The sequence below is a fragment of the Dama dama genome, chromosome 5 (genome assembly GCF_033118175.1).
Source record: "Dama dama isolate Ldn47 chromosome 5, ASM3311817v1, whole genome shotgun sequence".
NCBI lineage: Eukaryota > Metazoa > Chordata > Mammalia > Artiodactyla > Cervidae > Dama > Dama dama.
In genome coordinates this window covers 98,227,228-98,249,075 of record NC_083685.1, presented here as the reverse complement: position 1 = coordinate 98,249,075, position 21,848 = coordinate 98,227,228, and the positions used below count along the sequence as shown (strand labels likewise).

General features: G+C 52.6%; 1 protein-coding gene across 3 annotated transcripts in view; it reads left to right on the top strand.

Moving 5' to 3' along the window:
• PIK3R6 (phosphoinositide-3-kinase regulatory subunit 6) overlaps positions 1 to 21,622 on the top strand; it is a 48,628-nt gene extending 27,006 nt beyond the window's left edge. For all 3 annotated transcript variants that reach the window (XM_061143458.1, XM_061143459.1, XM_061143460.1), the window contains 12 exons: positions 3,360 to 3,525; positions 5,542 to 5,628; positions 6,861 to 7,284; positions 7,620 to 7,698; positions 8,400 to 8,522; positions 10,364 to 10,474; positions 12,085 to 12,175; positions 12,462 to 12,532; positions 13,017 to 13,107; positions 13,477 to 13,589; positions 18,801 to 18,913; positions 19,500 to 21,622. In XM_061143458.1, the coding sequence (XP_060999441.1) occupies positions 3,360 to 3,525; positions 5,542 to 5,628; positions 6,861 to 7,284; positions 7,620 to 7,698; positions 8,400 to 8,522; positions 10,364 to 10,474; positions 12,085 to 12,175; positions 12,462 to 12,532; positions 13,017 to 13,107; positions 13,477 to 13,589; positions 18,801 to 18,913; positions 19,500 to 19,653 (1,623 nt within the window). In that variant the 3' untranslated portion in view covers positions 19,654 to 21,622. The remainder of the gene's footprint in view (positions 1 to 3,359; positions 3,526 to 5,541; positions 5,629 to 6,860; positions 7,285 to 7,619; positions 7,699 to 8,399; positions 8,523 to 10,363; positions 10,475 to 12,084; positions 12,176 to 12,461; positions 12,533 to 13,016; positions 13,108 to 13,476; positions 13,590 to 18,800; positions 18,914 to 19,499) is intronic.
• The last annotated feature ends 226 nt before the right edge of the window (positions 21,623 to 21,848 follow it).

Sequence of the window (21,848 nt, the reverse complement as noted above, 5' to 3'; positions counted from 1 at the left end):
TTGGTTGTCTCCACCCTGTTTTGGCCTCTCCTGAATTCTCTCGGATAGTTTTATTGGGACCTCCTGCTGTGAGACCACTTAGGCAAGCAGTTCTCATCCTGCCTGGCCAAGGCGGGTTGTTTCAGCCCATGGTTCCCTAACATAAGAATATTGGTTTTTGTTTCTCAGTGATGGCAGGCAATAGAGCATTTCAGGCCTCACTCCATCCCTGAATCAGATGCACCTGGGGTTCAGGGGTAATCGGCTTAGGAGTGAGGGTGGGCAGAGTTTGAGGGCATCGGGATGCGGAAGGATTGGGAGGTGCCCGGTCAAGAATGGGGTGGGGTTCAGAGCTGGAATTAATGGGTGCCTGCACTATTTTGCTACAGAAAAAGTAAGCTGAAAATGAAAGCTGTATTTTTTTTAAGCACAGTCAGCCTGTTATGCCCTCTTCCTCACTTTATCTGAGTGTCCATTTTAGGGAATAGAGAATGGGGGGAGGGGCCAAAGAAGTGCCAAGAGAGACACAGGGACAGCATCATCTATCTGAAGTTAGAGACCCTAAAAAGCTTGGAGTTAAGGGGTCCTCAAGGGTCCCCTGGCACCCCCTGCCCATTCTGGATGCACCCAGACTGAGGCCTGGCCTGGGGCGGCCCACTCCCTGAGACCCCAGCCTCCTTACCTGGAATTCTGCTCCTGAGGAAGCTGTAGGGATCCCATGTCCAGTCATATCTGCCGGCTGGAGGACAAGTGGGGCCTGGGAGAGGTGGCTCAGCCAGCCACGGTCTGGTGGCTAGGCCATATCTGGCCAGCAGACCACATCCTGTCTGCAGAGGGCCTGGTCCAACCCTCAGGTAGGGAGTGGGGGAAGTAGACTGGTCTCCCCGCATGTCCACAGAATCAGCTGACAAGGCCTCGAGGCTTGAAGATCAGCTTGGGACAACAGTCTGTCTCTCTACACACTGCACTGTGTTCTGCCTACCGGAGATGGGTGTCCATGTGGGGCTGCCCCGTGGCAGGTATCCACAAGGCTCGATCCTTCACTTCCTTTAAGCCTTTACTCAGAAATCACCGTTCACTGAGGCTCCTCTGGTCACACTATCTAAAACTTTAGCCCCTCCCCCAAATTTCACATCCACTCCCTGTTTTATTCTCTTTTCATTACTGTTACTCATCATACTGTATATTTCACTAATCTTTTTTATTATTTCCCCACCCCCACTCATGCACACATACAAAGAGATGTACTATAATGTAAGCTGGGCTTCCCGGGTGGCTCAGATGGTAAAGAATAAGCCTGCAATGTAGGAGACCCAGGTTCAATTCCTGGGTTGAGAGGATCCCCTAGAGAAGAAAATGGCAGCCCACTCCAGTCTTGCCTGGAGAATTCCATGGACAGAAGAGCCTGGCAGGCTACACAGTCCATGGGGTCACAAAGAGTTGGACACGACCAACAGACTAACACTTTCACTATAAGCTTTCACTTTCAACATAAGCTACATGGAGACAGGAATTTTTTAAATATTTGTTTGGCTGTACCGGGTCTTAGTTGCCACAAATGGGATCTAGTTCTCTGACCAGAGATCGAACCCAGGCCTGCCGTATTGAGAGCTTCGAGTCTTCCCTGGACCACCAGGGAAGTCCCCAAGACAGGAATTTTTGTCTGTTTTGTTTACTGCTGTACCCTGGCACTTAGAACAGTGCCTGACACCTAGTGGGTACTTGGTAAATATTTAATTAATTCACTTATAATCAATTTGTAAGATGAAGCAACAAGATGAGATGGTTCCCAAGGTCCCTTCCAGCTCTGATTCCTTGTCTCTGTCATCACTTGTATTCATTCAGTTGATCATTCAGCAGGTGTTTATTGGAGCCCTCAATAGTCAGAACGACCCTCTCTCCCTTAGCCCAGGAAGTTAAGACTTTGCTCAGCAGACCCTAGCACAGAAGAGAAAGCAAGTCCTGCAGTGCCCACCTGTGTCACTTCTTTGGGTCCTGCATCCTCAGTGATGAGCTGGGAATAGTTGGGGAGTAGGGAGTAGGGACACAGCCCGAGAATGGTGATCCAGGGTGGTTGTCAGGTCAGGGTGGCAAGACTGTGCCCCTGGAGACGAAGCCTGCAGTGCTGGAGAGTGTGGTGCCACTCTTTGAAAGAGAGAGGGACTCTTTCAAAACCTGTTTCTATTAAGGGGAAAGGCTCTGCTGCTTTACCCTTAGCCTCTTTTTTTTTTTTTTTTTTTTAAGAATTTTTTTGATGTGGGTCATTTTTTAAAGTCTTTATTTAATTTGTTACACTATTGTTTCTATTTTATGTTCTGGTTTTCTGGCCCCAAGGCATGTGGAATCATAGCTCCCCAACCAGAGATGGAACCCCCACTGCCTGCTTTGGAAGGCGAAGCCTTAACCACTGGACTGCCAGGGACATCCTACCCTTCACCCCTTCAGCACTCACTAATCTACCTTTTTCAAAAGAGAAAGCAAGCTTCCAGCTAGTAAAGCCTTGGCAGCCCATAGTACCTGGCTAGAATTTAATAACAGAACTTTGTGATCATTCCCTGGTGGCTCAGATGGTAAAGAGTCTGCTTGCAATGCAGGAGAGCCGGGTTCGGCCCCTGGGTCAGGAAGATCCCCTGGAGAAGGGAATGGCAACCCAATCTGTGATTTTTGCTTGAAGAATCCCATGGACAGAGGAGCCTGTCGGGCTACAGTCCATAGGGTTGCAAACAGTCAGACATAACAGAGCGCCTAAACTTGTGATCATTATATTCAGCTTACTTATTTTATATTTATGAGAAGTGACTGTAGCATTTTTACTTAAAGCAGCAATATGAAGTTTCCTTTTGAAATAATTTTGAACCAAAAAAAAAGTACACAGATTTAAAGAAAAGTAATGATTATAGGTGGTATGTCAAGGCAGTATAGGAGTGACATGTTTAGGAAATATGCAGCAAATAATGTATTGAGCACCTACTGTGCCCGCAGATGTCATGGGGTTGGGGATGCAGCTGTAAACGAAACAGACAAAACTGCCACCTTCCTGGAGTTTACATCCTAGTGGCGGCAGGACATGATCCAGATGCTTGGTGACATTCTGAGGAGGGTGGGTGTCAGTGTCATCCCTGCCCCCCTGGGTTCCCGGTAGCCAGCCATCCCCTCACAACAGGAAGTGAGGGGCCAAGGAGACCACCCCAGCTGCAGGAAGCATCAGGCAACAGCGGGTTCCTGGATGTGGGGAGCAGAAGCTTTCCTGGGGAAGTTCCTGCTGGTGTCCGGGGCAGAGGGGAGGTGCCACCGAGCCGTCGGTGCACCTGTGGACTGGGCGGAGCAGGGGTGGATGATTGCTGGGCCAAGGCTCAAGCTCTGATGCTCTTTCTCGGCAGGCCAGCTCCCGCCCTGCCTTGGAGCGCTATTTCCACGCCGTGGTGACAGCCGTGGAGCAGATGGCCAGAGAGCCAAGCCCTAGCCGAGAGGGCCACCTGGAGAGGCTGGAGGAGATTTACTGCTCGCTGCTGGGGCCGGCGGCGACCGCCAGGGAGCGCTGTGGCGGTAAGCGGCAGGCGCGGTGGGCTGCTATCCGGGCACCTGCAGGGGGCGCCAGAGAGCAACTCTAAACCAGCCCGGAGTCGGCCAGTGTGGCTGGGGGGGGGGGCGGGGCGGGGGGGAGCGGGGGCACACACAGCAACTCCCAGGAGCCTAGGGCATGAGGATGCTCAAGAACTTGAAGGTCTTGGGTTAATATGAAGGTGGGTAATTTGGGCATGATAACAGCTGACACCTACTTGGCACCTCCCTACACCCCATTTGCTGTTCTCAGCAATGTACATAGATTAAATCAATCCTCACAATAAACTACTTATGAAATAGAAAGCATTATCCTCATTTTACAGATGAGAAAAGTGTGTTAGAGGCTATAAATCTTGCCCAAGGTCACCCACCTCCTAAGTAGCAGAGTTGAGATTCAAACACAGGCTGTCTGGTTCTTAGGTATGTGGTGTTAGTTGCTCAGTCGTGTCTGACTCTTTGCAACCCCTTGGACTATAGCCCACCAGGCTCCTCTGTCTATGAAATTCTCCAGGCAGGAATACTGAAGTGGGTAGTCATTCCCTTCTCCAGGGGATCTTCGTGACCCGGGGATCAAACCCAGTTCTCCTACATTACAGGCGAGTTTTTTCACCATCTGAGCCACCAGGGAAACCCATCAGTATTTTATAATAACCAATGTGCTTCCCATGCGGGGGTCACAGGTTCAATTCCTGGTCAGGGTACTAAAACCCCGCATACCTCTTGGTGCAGCAAAAAAAAATAAGTGTTCTATAGTGCTTCTGATTACCACATGGAAATACCTATTCATGAAGTTCCCCATCCACCCAACCCTATCCCCAGTCCCAAAGCTGGGCCAGACCCTGGAGCAAACCTGGCTTTGCTTTTCTCGGGTACCACTTGCTAACTCAGCAGTAACTCTGCATGGGCAGGACAAGACCTGTCTGAACTGCACCCACCATCTCTGCCATATCCAGACACCTGCTTCCCACCCAGACTTGCCCAGCACATCTTACTGACCAGCGAGCATCCCCGTTGACCCCTTGCTTCTAGGGGGCAGCATGAGACAGTGGTTATGGGCACCACGTCACGGGTAAAAGCATGGACTCTGAAGCCAGATTGCCTGGATTTAAATTCTGGCTCTGCCCCTTCCTGTGTGACCTCAGGCCACTTACTTAATCTCTCTGTGCCCCTGCCTCCTCCTCTGTAGTGAAGATACTATTCCCTGTGACCCTGGGTCCCTGGTAGGACCTGGTGAGATGATAAGCAAGTTAAGAACAGTAGTAAATGTTCCATGACTGGGGGCTGCTCTCCCCTGAGGAAGCCTGCAGCCTCATTCTGGAGGGAGCCGTGCTCTGTCGAAGTTAAACCCTAAGGCTGCCCGTTAGGTGTGCCCGGTGTGCAGCCAATAAGGTCTGGGGAGGGAATGACTCCCGGGGCTGGAGTGTCAAGAAGCTTCTGGAAGGAGGAGTGGGAATCAGCTGGCCCTGGTCTCATCCCTGGATGCAGGCTTCCCACTGCACTTAGTTCCTGGCCGTGAGTCTGTAACCTCCCCTACAGGAGCAAACGTTAATGGAGCGTCTACTGCGCCCAGGCTCCTAGAGAAGGCCCTGCGAAATCCAGAGGCCTCTCCCCATGGTCTGCTCATGGACAGTGGGAAGGGCAGCGTGGTGGCAGCGGAGCTGGGGGTGGGACCGCAGTGGGAGGGACCAACAGCGGGGGGAAAAGGTTGGGAAGGATAAAGTGGGCTGGCTTGAGAAGGGTCCTACGGTTCCAGCTAGGAGGTTTGCAGGAAGCAGGAGCTGCTAGGCGTGCTTGGGTCATGAGGGGACCAGCGGTGTTAGCTCCAATGAGCTGATGGTGGCAGAGAGGCAGGGGAACTCAGCAAGGCCAGACGTGAGAGGGAGAGGGGCTCTGCCATTTCCTCTGGACCCCCTGACAGGAGCTGGGGGCGGGGGAGGGGCAGAAAAGACTCCCACAACCCTCTCCTCCGTGGTCTCTGCAGCCTGCTCCTTCCTTCAGGTGACCCCCTCCAGGACCGGCCGCTGAGTGTCCCTCTGCCCAGCCCCCGAATCACCTTCCACCTGTGGACCGACGAGGAGCAGCTCTGTAAGTGCCTTGGACCTCCCTGGGGAGCGGGCTGGAAACAATGCGGGATATGCGCGTGTGTGCGTGTGTGTGCATCTGTGTGTTTATGTGTACGTCTCTCGGTGTGCGTGCAGGTGTCTTTGTGTGTCTGTGTGTCCATTGTGTGTGTGTCTGTCTCTGTGTACACCTGTCATGTATGTGTCTATATGTATGTTTATGCACGTGTGTGCCTGTGGGTATCTTTGTCTGTGTGCCTCTGTGCATGTGTCTGTGTGATCACTGAGTGTCTGCTTGTGCATCTGTTGTGTGTGCCTGTGTGCACCTTTGTATGTCTGTTTGCGTGTGTGTGTCTGTGTATCTGTTGTGTCTGTCTGTGAGTGTGCTCCTTGTCCCTTGAGTTGTCTGCAGCATCCGAAAAGCATTTTCTCTGTGTCAGGGCAGCCCTGTGCATTAGCCTCTGGTCACGTGTGTCCAGAAAGCGCCACATACCATGTTGATGCCCACAGACGGTGCGTGCCCCTAAGAAGGAGGCAGGCACCAGAGAGAGCTGTGGTTCCCGGCGCAGGAGGGGGCCCACACTTCCCCTCCGTGCTGGGGTCGGTCCCCCGTCCCCCACCCCAGCCCCTGCTCTTCTCAAGGCAGGGGGAAGTCAGAGGGCCAGGTTGTGGTGGGAGGTGCCAGACTGGTGAAGCGAGTTCCAGGTCCACACAACCTTTCATGTGCTGGGTCCCCCTAGACGGGCTCGGTGCGCTCAGGCCCTCAGTTTCCTCATGAGCAACAAAATGAAAGGCAACTGGAAAAGCCTGGAGGTCTCTCCAGGAGCTGATGCTCTGTTGTCTGTGTCCCGGGGGAAGCTGCAGGGGAGTGGGAGCACGGGAGGGTGCTCGTGAGCCCACGGGGAAGAGGGCTCCAGAGTCCAGAGGCAGTGAGTGAGGTTGATGTCTTTGTGGCAGGACTTCTCAGCGCCTTTTAAGCTGATGTCTTTGCAGCAGGACTTCTCAGCGCCTTTTAAGCTGATGTCTTTGCAGCAGGACTTCTCAGCGCCTCTAGGATGTTTACTTGTGGTCTGAGTATGTGCGGTTCTCAGTCTCTCTTTGCCACATAACCTCTGTTCCTCCTCAAAGCATCTCATGGGGCTTCTGTTCAGCTAACAAGTGTGTGGGAAACATGGAACCACCAGCCTCGCTGGGTAAGGCCCAGACAGCCTGGTGTCCCCTCTCCACCCTGACAGTCCCCTTGGTCTCACATCCCAGGGAAGGAACTGGTGCTGTTCCTGCGCCCGCAAACCCAGCTGCGCCTCAGTGCAGACTTGGAGGCCTTGGATCTTCAGGGCCTCCTGCCAGACTGGGAGTTGGCCCAGGCGTCCATGCTGTCCACTGACAGCGGCATCGAGCGGGACCTTCCTCCAGGGGCCGACGAGCTACTGGCCCCTGGCAGCCCCGAGGCAGAGCGAGCCGGGCTGCAGCGCAAAGGGGGCATCAAGAAGCGGGTGTGGCCTGCAGACATCGTGATGCCCAGCAGCTGGGATGGGCCCCCAGGGCTGCACCGCAGGACGGGCAGACCCAGCGGGGACGGGGAGCTGCTGCCTGGCGTCTCCCGGCTGCACACAGCGCGGGTGCTGGTGCTGGGGGATGACAGGATGCTGGGGCGCCTGGCCCGGGCCTACCGCAACCTCAGGTAGGGCCTCAGGGGGCAGCTGGGGATGGTTGGGACACAGGTGGGCCTGGCCTGGGCTGCTGAAGGATGGAGAAGTGGGCTGGGGGAGGCCAAGACCAGGGTGGAAGGGGGGTGGTGGTACCCTGTGTTCCCCCCAAACCCCACACCCGGCCACCATGGAGCACCATGCTCCCTGCTTTACTGCACCCATTCTACAGATGAGAAAGCAGAGGCTCAGAGTGAGCAGGCCAATTGCCGAGAGTCAAAAAGATATTAGGTAACAGAGCCAGGGGGTGGAACCAAGTCTGTGGGAAGCCCAAACCCTGCTCACGCCTGCACTCTGCTCCCCCTGCCAGGAAGCGAGAAACCCAGAGGTTCTGCCTCACCCCCCGACTCAGCCTGCAGCTCTACTACATCCCCCTGCTGGCTCCCCAGGTGCTGGGCTGGGGGGAGTGGGGAGAGGGGGGACCCAGGGGAAGGGGTGGAGGGCAGGGCTGGGGGTGAGCCCTGGGGAAGGGGTCGAGGGTGTCAGGAGCAGGAACTGGGGTCAGTCTTCCTTAGGATGTGGAGCTGGGGGAGACCTGGAGGTTTCTGTCCCAGAAGCCACAGGCATGGGTCCTGGGGGTGGCAGAGATGCCTTTTCACTGTGGCAGCCTGCTCATGACCCCACAACCCCATGGCTGATTTCCTTTTGCTTGTCTGATGGAATCAGTGGCAAGCTGATGCTTAAACAGGAGGGCCTCGCTCTCTTAAACACACACACATACACTCCTATCCCTTCCAAGGGGAGACGAAGCTGCACTGGCAATATTTCCTTTCTGTTTCCGCCTCTGCTTCTGATTGGGGAGCCTTAAATTCAAGACGCTGCTTGTCTGTCCCCTTTAAGGCTAATGACCACTCTTCAGCGTCCCTGGCAGGCGTCCTCGGGAAAGGGGGTTCCAGCTTCACCTCAGGTGTGAGACCTGTCTTCACGTGGTGCAGAAATCCAGGCCCCAAGAGCTTGAATAATTTGACCCATTCCCAAAGCTAGTTTGTCTCAGATCGGTACCTGGGGGCCCGCTCCCCCCACCCCCCACCGAGCAGGAAGAAAGTGCCAGAGTGGGCCTGACCCATCCACCCCGACCCCTTGTTCACAGACATCTGCAGCATCCAGGCATTCGGAGCTGGGAGAGTTGGCCGCGTTCCTGGGCCGCATGGACCCGTGGTATGAGAGCATCGTCAACACCCTGTGCCCCACCATCCACAAGCTGGCAGAGATGGTAGGGGGGTGAGGGTGGGAGGTAGGGGGGGCGTTTTCTTGAATTTTGACCTCAAGAGTCAGCCCCAAGGGGCCCCACAAGGGATAAGGCAGAAGAGGGGCCCTAAGGAGCTAGTGGCTAGAATTTATTACGTACCAGGTACCTTCCTGTTTGGACAGGACCACTGTGTGGAGAGGACAAGGGAAACATTCTTTATTCTTTATTAATGTGTGTGAGCCAATGATATGCTTCTCATTGGAAACTTGTGAGTTTGCTGGGCTGCTTTGCAATGGTTGCAACAGTTAACGTTCCTGAGCACGGCTCCATGCCAGGCACTGTTCTAAGCACTCCCGCCTGCGGCCCTACCAGCTGGGCACGCGTGTCTGTCTACCAGTGCTGTTGTCACCATATCCCCATTTTACAGATCAGGCAGCTGAGGCACAAAGAGATTAGGTCTCTTGCCCAGAGTAACAGGATGAGTCCCACTCGGAATAAGGCAGCTTCATTCCAAAGCATGTTCTCTGAGCCACAAGCCATCGTGCAGTCCCCAGGCCCAGGCAATGGTGAGGACAGGCAGGGAAGCGGCTCATCTTTCACCGATTTGAAAGGCCTTCTGCTGTCATATGTGCTGCAGACATTTTTTTCCCAGCTTTTCTCATTTCAGTCGTGTCAGAAGTGGGGTTTGTTTCAACCTACAGAATTTCAAATCCTTTATGGTTTCTGCCTTTGCAGCCATGCTTTGAAAGACCTTCTCCATTCCAAGATTAAATTCACTGATAATATACTCTAACACTTTTAGCATCTCATTTTTTACATTTAGATAACCTGTCTGCAATTAATTTCAGTATGTAATTTTATTTTTTCCAAGTGTTTAGGCTGTTGTCATAAAGCTATTTATTGGGTATACCATCAGCTTGAAATGCCACTTTTATCATTTATTAAAATTCTTACATATGCTGGAGTGTATTCTTTCTCAGTGATCTATTCATTTATGTATAAATTTGCACTTTTATATTTTACTATCTGGCATGATACATGTACCATTACTCTTCTTTTGCAAAACTTTTCAGACTATGTTTATTTATCTTTCCATATAAATTTTAGAATTCCATTGTTGAGTTTGTTTGTTTGTTTTTGGATTTTTCTTTTCTTTTTTTTGTGCCACACTGCAAGGCATTGGGATCTTAGTTCCCCAACCAGGAACTGAACCCATGCCCCCTGAAGTGGAAGCATAGAGTCCTAGTCATTGGACAGCCAGGGAATTCCTGTCAAGTTTTATTTTTAATCCCCTTGAGATTTTGATTGAGTTTTGGAGAATGAACTTCTTTAGCACATTAAGTAACCCTCTGGGGGTGCGGTATAACTCTTCACTTCTTAAAGTCTTTATTTCCCTCAGGATCGGTGTTCAGTTTTCGTTTGTATTATTTTTTTAGATTCCACATATAAGTAAAATTATATGATATTTGTCTTTCTCTGTCTGACGTACTTCCCTTAGTATGATAATCTCTAGGTCCATCTATGTTGCTGTACGTGGCATCATTTCATTCTTTTTTATGGCTGAGTAACATTCCATTGTATATATGTGCTACATCTTTATCCATTCATCTGTTGATGGACATTTAGGTTGCTTCCATGTCTTGACTATTGTAAATAGTGCTGTTATGAACACTGGGGTGCTGGATGGGTGTCTTTTGATTAGGGGTAGAAATCAGCTGGCAGGAAAGGCTTGGACAGTGCTGAAGAAATAGCCGGGTTAGTGCAGAGCAGGGGGCACTTTTGGAGTTTCTCTGTTAAGAAAGTGGCAGCTCCCACAACAGTGTGGAGGGAGCTGGCTGAAGACAGTCTCCCTCCCTCGCTCACAGCCTCTCTCCCTGGACACATCCCAGACCGTAGACCCCTTCATCCTGGATGCCATCACCTACTATGTTCGCATGGGCACCCAGCCCATCTTTTTCCAGATCTACACGGTCAAGGTAAGCTTCCCACCTGGGGCTCCAAGGAGACCATGGCAGCCTGTTGGACCCCAGGACCCTGCAACCTAAATACCCTGGCTCCAGGGAAATGGGACCAGGATGCAAGTCATAAACTCATCCAGACATTCTTTTGTTCCTATATTTATTTATTTTATTTCTTTGGCCATATTGGGTCTTCCTTGCTGCACACGGGATCTTTAGTTGCGGTTCACGGACCCTCTAGTTGTTGCCCATGGGCTTAGTAGCTCCTCGGTATGTGGGATCTTAGTTCCCCAACCAGGGATCGAACCCATGTCCTCTGCATTGCGAGGTGGGTTCTTAACCACTGGACCACCAGAAAAGTCCCCCATCCAGACTTTCTTGGTTGTTCACTTTGTCTTCTTCCTCTCTGGATACCTAAGAGAATCATTAACTTCTAATACCTCAAGCTCAAGCAGAAGCAGACTTCTTCACGCGGAAGGCCTCTCTGTCCTTACATCCTCCCCATCATCCTTGCTAACCTCACCTCTTGCAGCAACTGCCCTCATCTCTGCTCTGCTCACCACATTACGCGATCAAGTGCTTCTCCAGGGTGTTCCTGTGATGCTCCGGGCCTCGCTCTGGCACCTCACTGCCACTTTGTCATGTACCTGCCGAAGCCAGTGCCTCCCCACCAAGACTCTGAGTCCCCTGAGATGAGACTATACTTTGTTCATCTTGAGTCTCCTGCTAGTAGCACAGTAAAGTGTGTGTTTATGTGTATCAGAGGATGGGTCAGTGTGGGACTGGCTGTGTGCAGTGGGTATAGAGTTAGAGGCAGTGTGAGGTAGTGAGAAGTTCATGGTTCTGCCTCCTGGTCCCTCTGCATGCTCGCTGTGTGATCACAGCTACCTTCACCTCCCTGACATTGATTCTCCCCACCTTTAAAAAAAAATAAATTTATTTATAGGCTGTGCTGGGTCTTTGTAGCTGTGCTGGCTTTTCTTGAGTTGCAGTGATCTCTAGCTGCAATTTGCAGGCCCCTCACCATGGCTTCTCTTTTTGCAGAGCACAGGCTCTAGGGTGTATGGGCTCAATAGCCGTGGCTCGTGGGCTCTAGAGCTCAGGCTCAGTAGTTGTGGCTCACAGGCTTAGTTGCTCTGTGGCATGTGGGATCTTCCCAGACCAGGGATTGAACCCATGTCTTCGGCATTGGCAGGTGAATTCTTTACCACTGAGCCACCGGGGAAGCCCCATTTTCCCCGTCTTTAAAATGGGGAAAGCAATCTTCATCACAGGGTTTTTGTGAGAATTTAAATGAGTAGAAAAATATATTAAACGATTGATGGGGGAAGATGACGGCAAGGCGGTCGGCACATGGAAGATTTCAGGATAGTGGTGGGAGGATCAAAATCCCACATCCCGGGACTTCCCTGCTGGTCCAGTGGCTAAGACTCCAGGCGGAGGCCTGAGTTCAATCCCTGGTCAGGGAACTAGATCCCACATGCTGCAACTAAGACCCAGTGCAGCCAAATAAATAATAAATAAGTAAATATTTAAAAAAACATCCTGGGCTATGGGGGTTCCTGGGAGCTGCCCCTGGCAGGGATGACCTCCTCTAGCCTCCCTCCCTCCCCCTGGCCTCCCTCCAGATCTTCTCTGGTGACCTGAGCCAAGACCCTGCCGAGGATATTTTCCTCACCGAGCTGAAGGTCAAGATCCAAGACTCCAAGTTCCCCAAAGGTGAGCATCTGTCTCCCCTTTCCCAAAGCTCAGCCGACTCAGCTTCCTCAAGGCCCACTTCCAGAAAGCCCTCCCACCTCTCACGGCCCTGTCCCACCCGCTCCTCCCCACCTCTGAGGAGCACCAGGGTGCCCTGTCCCTTGCAGGCTTCGCCCAGCCCTAAGGGCAGCTTGGCGCCCCCCTGAGATGCAGCCTTTCCGCTCTGGAACAGAGGCGGCTTCACCTGGGCCTCGATGAGGGAGGGACAGGGCCTCCCACCTTCATTCAGCCTCTTCTCTTCCCACAGATAGTTTTTCACCGCGGAGGAGGGGCGTGGCCGAGGGCCCAGGGGCTGAGCTGTCCATCTGCTACCAGAAGGTCAGTGGGCGTGGCGCCGTCAGGAGGTGGCCGGAGGTACCACTGGAGGGAGGCAGGTGTCAGGGACATGGGGGGATCAGGGAGCAGACAGAGGGACCTTCTGCCCTTCCCTTGACACAGCCCCCAGTTTCCTGACCTCCAGAGCATTTTGCAGGGATGGGCGGGTTATGACTGGCTTTACACATGAACGAGGAGACCATCTGATGTAAGGAACAGGATGCTGTCCCTTTGTTCAAAAATACCCTCCTCCCTAGCTGACCAGATGCATCGGAGTACAGTCCTCAGTCTGGAGGGTGGAACGTGCCCCCGGGACTGAGTGCTCTAAGCCTTTGTCCTCTGTTTCCTTACTGGACGTTAGCCTAACCGGGGCTCAGGGCAGCAGCGGGAAGCGGAGAAAGAGGGGTGGGAGGACAAGCAAACTGTTGCTGTGGCGATGTGTGCCCTATCCTGAGGACCCCATCTGTCCCTGCGTCCCCCTCCCCAGGCCCTGCTCAGCCACCGGACCCGGGAGGTCACCGTCTCCCTGCGGGCCACCGGGCTGGTCCTGAAGACCCTTCCAGCCAGTGACACTGAAGGTGAGGAGCTGGGCAAGCAGAGAAGCTGGGGCCGGAGGAGGAGAGAGGGTGGAGGACCAGAGACGGAGGGAACGGGGGAAGGCAGCCTCCCTCCCTGTCCCTGGGAGAGCAGGAAGATGGCCCAGCTCCCACTCGTGCCAGGCCCAGGACTGGGCGCCAGGCTGCTTGGCAAGGCCCAGCCTGGCCCTCAGGTGGGTCACCATCGAGCAGCCCAGGGTGATGCTCTCCTGCCTGAGCAGGTATGGGAATGGGTTAAAACAGAAAGGGATGGTGGTCACGGTGGGTTCATGTCCTTCTTAGGACATAGCATCCCCAGCTGTCCTCCTTCCCTGGAGGCCCATTTACAGCCCCGCATCTCACCCTTCCCAGCAGGGCCCACCCACTGCGCCCCCACTGCTGCTCCGGACACAGACCACACGTGCCTCAAAGTTAGTGTGACAGAGATTGTGAAGACCTCCAACTTGGCAGGAAGGTCCTTCTCTGTAAGTCCTGGGGAGGACGGGAACTGGGGAGATTCACACAGGGTAGGGTGAATCAGAGAAGAGAGCCTGGGGAGGGTGTGCAGAGAAGAGGGAGTGAACCCCGAGCCTTTGTGAGACCCTGCTGTTGAAACCAGTCTTCCTGTTGGGAAGAATCTGATTTCCAGTCTGTTTGAAATATTGAGCACCCACTGGCATAAGTAGGGCCCTGGAAGAGGTAAGGCCCCACCCCCACCTCCACCTGGACCATCTGAGGACCTGAGATGTACACAGATAAGTACAAAATGCACCTGAGTACTGTATCCGCTGCTCACAGCAGCCAGAACCGCAGCGGCCCAGCCTTTGTGTGTGTTTCTTTGTTTCTGGCTGCATTGGGTCTGCGTTGCTATTCTTGGGCTTTCTCTAGTTGCAGCGAGCAGGGGCTACTCTTCCTTGTGGTGCTTGGTTTCTCACTGTGGGGGCTTCTCTTGTCACAGGGCACAGGCTCTAGGGCATGTGGGCTCGGTAATTATGACCCACGGGCTCAGTTGCTCCACAGCATGTGGAATCCTCCCGGACCAGTGATCAAACCTGTGTCCCCTGCATTGGCAGACAGATTCTTAGCGACTGTGGCATCTGAGAAGTCACAGCCTTTGACCAAATAAAACCTGCCCTTTCAACCCCACGGCCCTACCGCTGCCCTTTGCCCTTTGCTCTTATTGATACTCATAGAGATACAGACATAAGTCCTGCCCATTTTCTCCTTATCTGATAGCCACTCTGGATGTCACTGCCCTACTCAGCTGGGCTTGGATTGCATGATCACACCTGAACCGTGTTGTCAGAAAGCCTGGACTCCCCCTCTCACCTACCAGGCAGATGCTCCATTTAGGTCAAGCTGCCTACGAGGTCTGATGCCCGAGTGTCTTGAGTGCTTCTGTGACATCCTGCATCCGCGCAGGTCAGGGCCGCCACACTCTTATCACCTCCCACCTCATCCCAGCCCTGGGCATCTGCCTGGTAGGTGAGAGGGGGAGACTGATTCAGGGACTCTTTTTCCTAAACCAGCTCCTTAAATAGATAGTGTTCTCCACTTTGGTCCATGACCCACTTCTTTTCTTAGTCCCTGGGCTCTCAAAGGCTTTAGTCCAAGTTGTTAAGGGCACCCACATCTGTATCTCCTGCTCTGACATTCACCCCTGAGTGTCTGACCCCTAAGTTAGCATGAGCTGGGTGTCCCATGACACTCCAAACTCAAGATACTCAAAACCAAAGCCAGTGCTTTCCAGTAGTGGCGTTCTCTAGAGCCAGACTGCCTAGACTCAGATCTTGGGGCTCTCATTTACCAGCTATGTGACTTTAGGCAAGAGTCTCCAGTTTTCTGCACCTCAGTCTCACCGTCTGGAAAATGGGGATAATAATGGTAGCTACCTTATCTGGTTGTTGTGAGGACTGAATGATGATGACATGTAAAGGTTCTAGAAGAGCACTTATCCAAGTCAGAGCTGTATATGTATTGTTTAGTCACTCAGTCGTGTCAGACTCACTGCGGTCCCATGGACTCTGGCCCACCAGGCTCCTCTGACCATGGGATTTCCCAGGCAAGAATACTCGAGTTGGGTTGCCATTTCCTTCTCCAGGGGATCTTCTAGAGCCAGGGATCGAACCAGTGTCTCTTACATCTCCTGCATTGGCAGGTGGATTCTTTACCACTGAGCCACCTGGGAAGTCCCATATACGTGTTAGCGGCTGTTGTTATTTCATGCCCTCCTCCGCTGTGTCCATCTCCTGTCCATTGAGGCCATTGTTAACCAGTCACCTTTCCCGGAAACCTGGGAGTCAGCTCAGATGCCTCCTCTTCCTTACTTCCTATTGTCTGCTGGTATTCTCTCTCAAACACTCTCATACACCTCCCTTCCTCTCCATCCTCCTGGTCCAGCGAGGTTGACCAGCTGTCCCAGTTTGCCTGGGACTGGAGGGTTTCCTAGGACCTGGGGCTCTTGGTGCTAAAACTAGGAAAAGTTCTAGGCAAACCAGAGCAAACTGGTCATTCTTGGGCCAGATTTTTCATCCACCTCCTTCTGGACAAACTCAACAGCCCCCCGTCATCACACCAGTGCTCCTTCAGTCCACCCTCCACACGTCTGCCCATGTGATCTTTCTAAAACAAACACATCACTCCGTGCTTGAAACCCCTTGGTCATTTTCCTCTCTCCGGGCAGAAGGGTGGAAGAACTTCAGCGTTGCATAGCTTGGTTCCTCTTCCTCTCTATTTGCAATCCCAGCCAGCCCTGCACGCCCTTGACACCGGGTTATTTGTAATACCAAACCAAACCTGGGTCCTCTCGTCCAGGTGCAGTAAAGCCAGTCTTCTGACACTGGGTTGTGGTGAAGAAAAGCGTAGCTTTTATTGCAGGTGCCAAACAAGGAGTCCAGGGCAGCTGATGCTCAAAACCACTGAACTCCCCAAGGAGTTTCTGCAAAGCACTTTTAAAAGCCAGATGAGGGAGGGGCTCCCTAGGGTATGTGATCAGCTGGTATACAATTCTATGATTGGTTGATGGCAAAGGAAGGGAGTGATGTCATAGGCGTTAACACCATCAATCCTTAGGTGCCAGTGGGTCTGGGGGCTACCTGCTCATGATTATGTAATTAATAATTATCATTATTATAATTAATAATTATCATGTAGTTAATTTCTTCCATTGGTGGTGGTTTTAGCATCTGTAATAAAACAACTCGGGAAATATGCTTCAGATACTGTGAATTAAGTACAGGAGGAGAGGAGCTGAAGCAGAGGATATGAGGGAGAGGCCTGTTCCGGGGAAGGCCCCATAGCACCCTGCTCAGTTATGCTTGGAAGTGTGCTGGCCATCTTTCCTCTGCGCCTCGCTTGGCCTGAAACTCCCTTTCTCTTCCCTGTCCTCCTCTGTTTCTCTTTCAAGATTAAACTCAGGTGTCATCTCCCCCGGGAGGCCCTTCCCTGCACATCCTCCACCCTCTCTCCAGAGAGCTAGGGCCTCATGTCTGTGACCGCCTGCTGCCTGCCCCCCCGCCCCAACCTCCAAATCCTGGGGACATGGCCATGGCAGCATTTGCAAAACTATCAGTGATGTGATCTCAACGTCTCTGTAGGGCTCAGGCCCTTCTCCATCCTCCCATCATTCAGCATGGGAACAACTCACAGCAGGAGCTCTCCAGATGTCTCCTGATCTTCTCATCCAGCCTCCACCTCTGCAGGATCTCACCCCTAACCAGAGCTCCCTTTTTCTGGGGCAGCCTCTGCCCTGGAGGAGCCCTCTATGGGCTGAGAGCTCTGTACTGAGCTGAGATTTCCAGACAGGATGCTCTGTGTTTGAGCTTCGAGCTCCAGGGTGGACCTATTTCCTTTTCATGTATTTCCTGTTTCAAAGTCAGTTCCTTACGACAGTTTCTATTTTGAATGACCTCTTTAAATAACCTGGTTGTCGGATTTTTGAAAATCTAAACACCCCAGTGAGTTCCCTTTTACCTACAAGGTAGTTGCTAATAGTAACATATTTTTGTTCTCAATAGGTCAGAAACAAAAAGCACAGAGAGATTAAGAATCATGTCCAAGGTCACACAACTAATAAGTGGCAGAGCCAGGATAGGAACCCGGGTGCTCTGGGTGTGGAGTCTGTGCTTTGACTCTCTTCCTGGGAGATTCTTGTACACCCTGCCCAGAGACTTCTGGCAGCCAGCCCTCCCAGTCCACAAAAGTCCAGCAGAAATGCCCGGATGTGCTTGACCTCCTCAGGTTTAGTCTCTGTTTGCATGCATACATGCTCAGTCATGTCTGACTCTTTGCAATCCTACGGAATGTTGCCCACCAGGCTCCTCTCTCCTTGGGATTTTCCAAGCAAGAATACTGGAGTGGGTTGCCATTTCCTCCTCCAGGGGATCTTCCCGACCCCGAACGTGGGTCTTCTCCATCTCCTGCATTGGCAGGCAGATTCTTACCACTAGGCCACCTGGGAAGCCCTTTGGGGCTGTTGTGAAAGTCGCTCGGTCATGTTTGTGACCCCATGGATTATACAGTCCCTGGAATTCTCCAGGCCAGAATACTGGAGTAGGTAGCCTTTGCCCTTCTTCAGGGGATCTTCCCAACCCAGGGATCGAACCCTGGTCTCCTGCATTGCAGGCAGATTCTTTACCAGCTGAGCCACCAGGGAAGCTCAAGAATACTGGCGTGGGGAGCCTTTGCCCTTCTCCAGGGGATCTTCCCGACCCAGGAATCGAACCAGGGTCTCCTGCATTGCAGGCAGATTCTTTACCAACTGAGCTATCAGGGAAGCAGTTCCCTGCAGTTTGACAGCAGGAAGGTGGATCAGCCCTGCCTACAGTGGCGACCTTATCAAAAATGCCCAGGCCTGGGCTGGACTCCAGACCACTTAGATCAGAATCTCTAATTTTATGTTTGGGAAAGGTGGTTCTATGCTTGAAAGAGGTGGAGACTAAGGCTCTAGAAACTAGTGCTCTGTGGTAGTGGATCACCCAAAGCTACTGTCCACATGTGGAAGTGGCCAGTGACCAGAAAGTCCCTCAGAGCCCCATCGGGAACCCAAGATGCTCCACCTTCTCTGTCTAGGGGGAGGGGCCTCTCAGGAGCAGCAACCCCCCACCCCCCGCCTCCGTGCTCCCCAGGTCATGGGTTGGAGGGCTGCCTCAGGGCTGTTTTCCTTTGGTCCTGGGTGCATTCTGGAGAAGCCACAGGGCTTTGGGTTTGGAAGGTGGGGTTTCCCAAGCAGAGGATGGATCCCTCCTGCCTATCACCGGTCCCCTGGTACAAACTGATACAGGCCTGGTCTGACTCACAGGAGTAAGTTGCCACTTTCTAGACCTTCTGTCTCTGCCCCAGGGAAATGATCTTGTATACAATCCAACTAATAACTGGGGTCAGGGCTTGTGAAAACCTGGAAATATCCCCCAATTCCACACATAACACACCTGTCATACAGGAGGTGCTCAGGTCACTGGAGCACCTGGTAGGGTCCAGCCGCAGCATCCCAGGTTGTTTTTGAAATTAAGGACAACAGGTTGGAAAAAAGAACTACACAAATGATGGGCAAGTCAAGGGCCCAGGCAACCTAGAAGCACTTTCTGCTCAAGAGTCACTTGCAGAAAGAGAGACGGGGGCCCCCATGAACTGGGCAGGAGGTGTTGGCTGGGCTGTCTGTTACCAAGGTGACGCTCCCTGAGCTGTCTCTGTTGCAGGTGGTGACAAACACCTTCCGGACAGCCCACATCCAGATCCAGAGCCAGGACCGGAGACTGCTGACCCTGTCGCTGGACAAGGACAGCTGCCGCACGTACAAGGATGTGGTCAGGTGAGGTTGGGCTCCACAGCAGCCAGCCCCTCCCCCTCCTGCCTGGAGCCCTGAACACCTTGAAGGGGGTTTGGATCCTGTGCCAAGCAGGTGTCCCTGATGGGTATGGACTCACGTGGTGACTTAAATCCAGGCAAAAGAGCACTTGAGTGGCTGAAGGTGGGCAGCAGCTGAGATTACACTGTCCCAAATCTCCTCTGCAGACGCTCAGCCTGCAGCCCTTGACCCATCCCCGGGGGCTGGCACTGTGCCCCACCCCCCCACAAACACACACACACATACACAGGCTGCCCTTCTGAGGCAGCTATGCTGCAGTTAATGTGATACTTACTGGTGTCACCTGGGAGGTGTATTTGGGTCAGGCAGGCGCACAGAGTGACCCACCTGGGCACGTCCTCTCCCTGTGTTCACCCCAGGCTGCTCTTTCTCTTTTTGACTCTTCCTCAGCTCTCATCGGCCCCTCCCCCTTGTCTATACCCGACAATAAAGGGTACATTTTAAAGGTTTATTGTCTACACCTTTAAAATGCCCAGGCAGATCTGACCCCTGAGATGGGTCTCCTGAGCTGGCCTCTCTCTGCCCATAGGTTCGAGGTTGCTCCCTGCCCAGAGCCGTGTTCCGGGACCCACAAATCCAAGGTGCTGGGGCTCAGCTCCCACCGGCAGGAGATGGAAAGGAACAAAGCCAAGGCTAAGCCTCTTCTGATGCCCATCAACACATTCTCTGGCATCGTCCAGTGAACCCGAAGGGGAGTCTGAGAGTGGCGGGCTTGAGAGAAAGGATACACTATCCGTCCCGCCGCAAACACCCGCCCCAGTGGCTAGAACAAGGTTCCCTGGGATGGCTTCCAGCCGCATCTAGAAGCCAGCAAGTACGACGGAGCACAGGGCGGGTGTGGTGGAGCAGCACCCACACAAAGGCCTGAGAAGGCCGTGACCAAGCTGTGTACACAGAACCCAGCTCCTCAAGCCCGCGTCCACTCCTGCATGAATTTCCAGTTCCCGCCTCTCCCGCTATCTTCTCCCACTCAGGCTGAAACCAAGATGAGAGCTGTGGTCCGGGCCAGGGCCCGGCAGCCTGGGGAAAACAAGAAGCAGGCAGCGGCAGCCACAACCCTCCCTTCCCGCCCAGGCTGTTCCTTCAGCCTTGCAACCACTCCTAGGCGGGCGTCTCTCCCAGGTGAGAGGATGTGTCAGATTCAGTAAATGCACACTAAAGTCTTTCTGCTTTCATCTAATATCCAGCAATACTTGTATTTTATTTCATTTAAATTTTTTCTTTTTGGCCACCCTGCATGACACGTGGGATCTTAGTTTGCCAACCAGGAATCGAACCTGCGCCCCCTGTAGTGGAAGCACAGTCTTAACCACTGGACCACCAGGGAATTCTCAATATGTGTTATTTTAACAGACAGCGGAGGCAAGACTTAGTCTAACCTGATAAATCCGTTTAGCTAGGTGAGAGCTTGGTGAAACGGTCACTGGTGTGTTCTGTCCACCTGCCCAGCTCCCTCCTCATTCACGTTCACTGAGGGCCTCCTGGCCAGTGCTATTGCCAAAGCAGAGGTGGGAATGCAAGTTCGTTTCAGAGGAGCCAGACATAAAAGACATCAGATTTCTTGGCTTTGAGTTCAACAGTGTATATCCAGATGTTAAGTCCATACCTATCACCCGGGCACGGTGACTCTGGGATGGAAGAGTCCCTTCCAAGTTCAGGACCCAAGAGTAGAGAAGTAGGCACTTCTCTTGTGGCCTCAGTGCCCCAGGAGTGGGGGGCAAGTCTGAGCACATTCTCAGAGCCTAAGGAGATGGTGTAAGAGGGGCCGCCTGGGGTGCTTAGGCAGATGGGCCCAAGAGTAGCCTTAAAGAGAGCCCCTGTGTCTCTGTGGGCATGGGAAGCCAGTTAGGTTTTTCCCAGGTAACTGATTGCAGAGAAGCCCCAGGGGTCTCACTGTGAAAGGGGAGAGGTGCAGCCGTGAGGTGGCAGCAGGGACCCCAGGACCTGATGCCCAGATATGGACTATGGATATATCTTGATGGACACCACGTGGCAAAGGCCCTGCTCCTCATTGACAGTCAACCCTAAACAGCTAAGATGGAGAGGTCAGTGAATGTGCAGTCCTCCACTGAAGCTGCCCCGTGAGGAGCCCAGGGAAGAGGGGGGAACTAGGAACAGCCCTGAATGTGACTAAGGTGACTTTAAACTGGAAATGACTGGCATCACTGAACATCACTAGATTTTCTTCTTCTGTCATTGGGGTGATGTTAATTGATTCATACCAATTTGGGCAACAAGCACTAGATTCTTGAACTAAATGTTTGCAGGGTTTACTCAGAGTTAAGGAGGGCTCTGAGCCTTCCCCCAACAATCTCCCCCAACCAGCTTACAAAGAAAGCATGTGGTAGACCAAATTCTGCTGCACATTTAGGTGTGCATTGGCAAGTAGCCCCTTCCTCCTCACCCACAGCCAAATTAGGTGCTCTGAACAAATGTCGCTTGAAAAGTTGACCAAACAGCTCTTGTTGAACACTGGGCCTTCCTGGAGTAAAGGCTGCTATTCCAAAGGGTTTGGGCTGCTGGAATCTCTGGATTCTAATACCCTGTTCACCAAGGGAGGAAATGCCTCCAAAAAAAATTATAAACAATCCATGTGACATGTGAAATTTTGCCAATATCTGTCGGGATAATTAATAAATCCACTTCCATTGATCTAAGATTGTTCATGTGCTAGTATTAATGCCTCTGGAGTATGACTTTTGGATGAAATGTCAGCTAGCCACCTCTGGCATGTGTATCCCCAAACTGGACAAAAGGCACTCTTGGGGATAATTTAAAACCATCCAGGGACTTCCCTGGTGGTCCAGTGGTTAAGACTCTGTGCTTCCAATGCAGGGGGCACAGTTGGATCCCTGGTTGGGGAACTAAGATCACACAT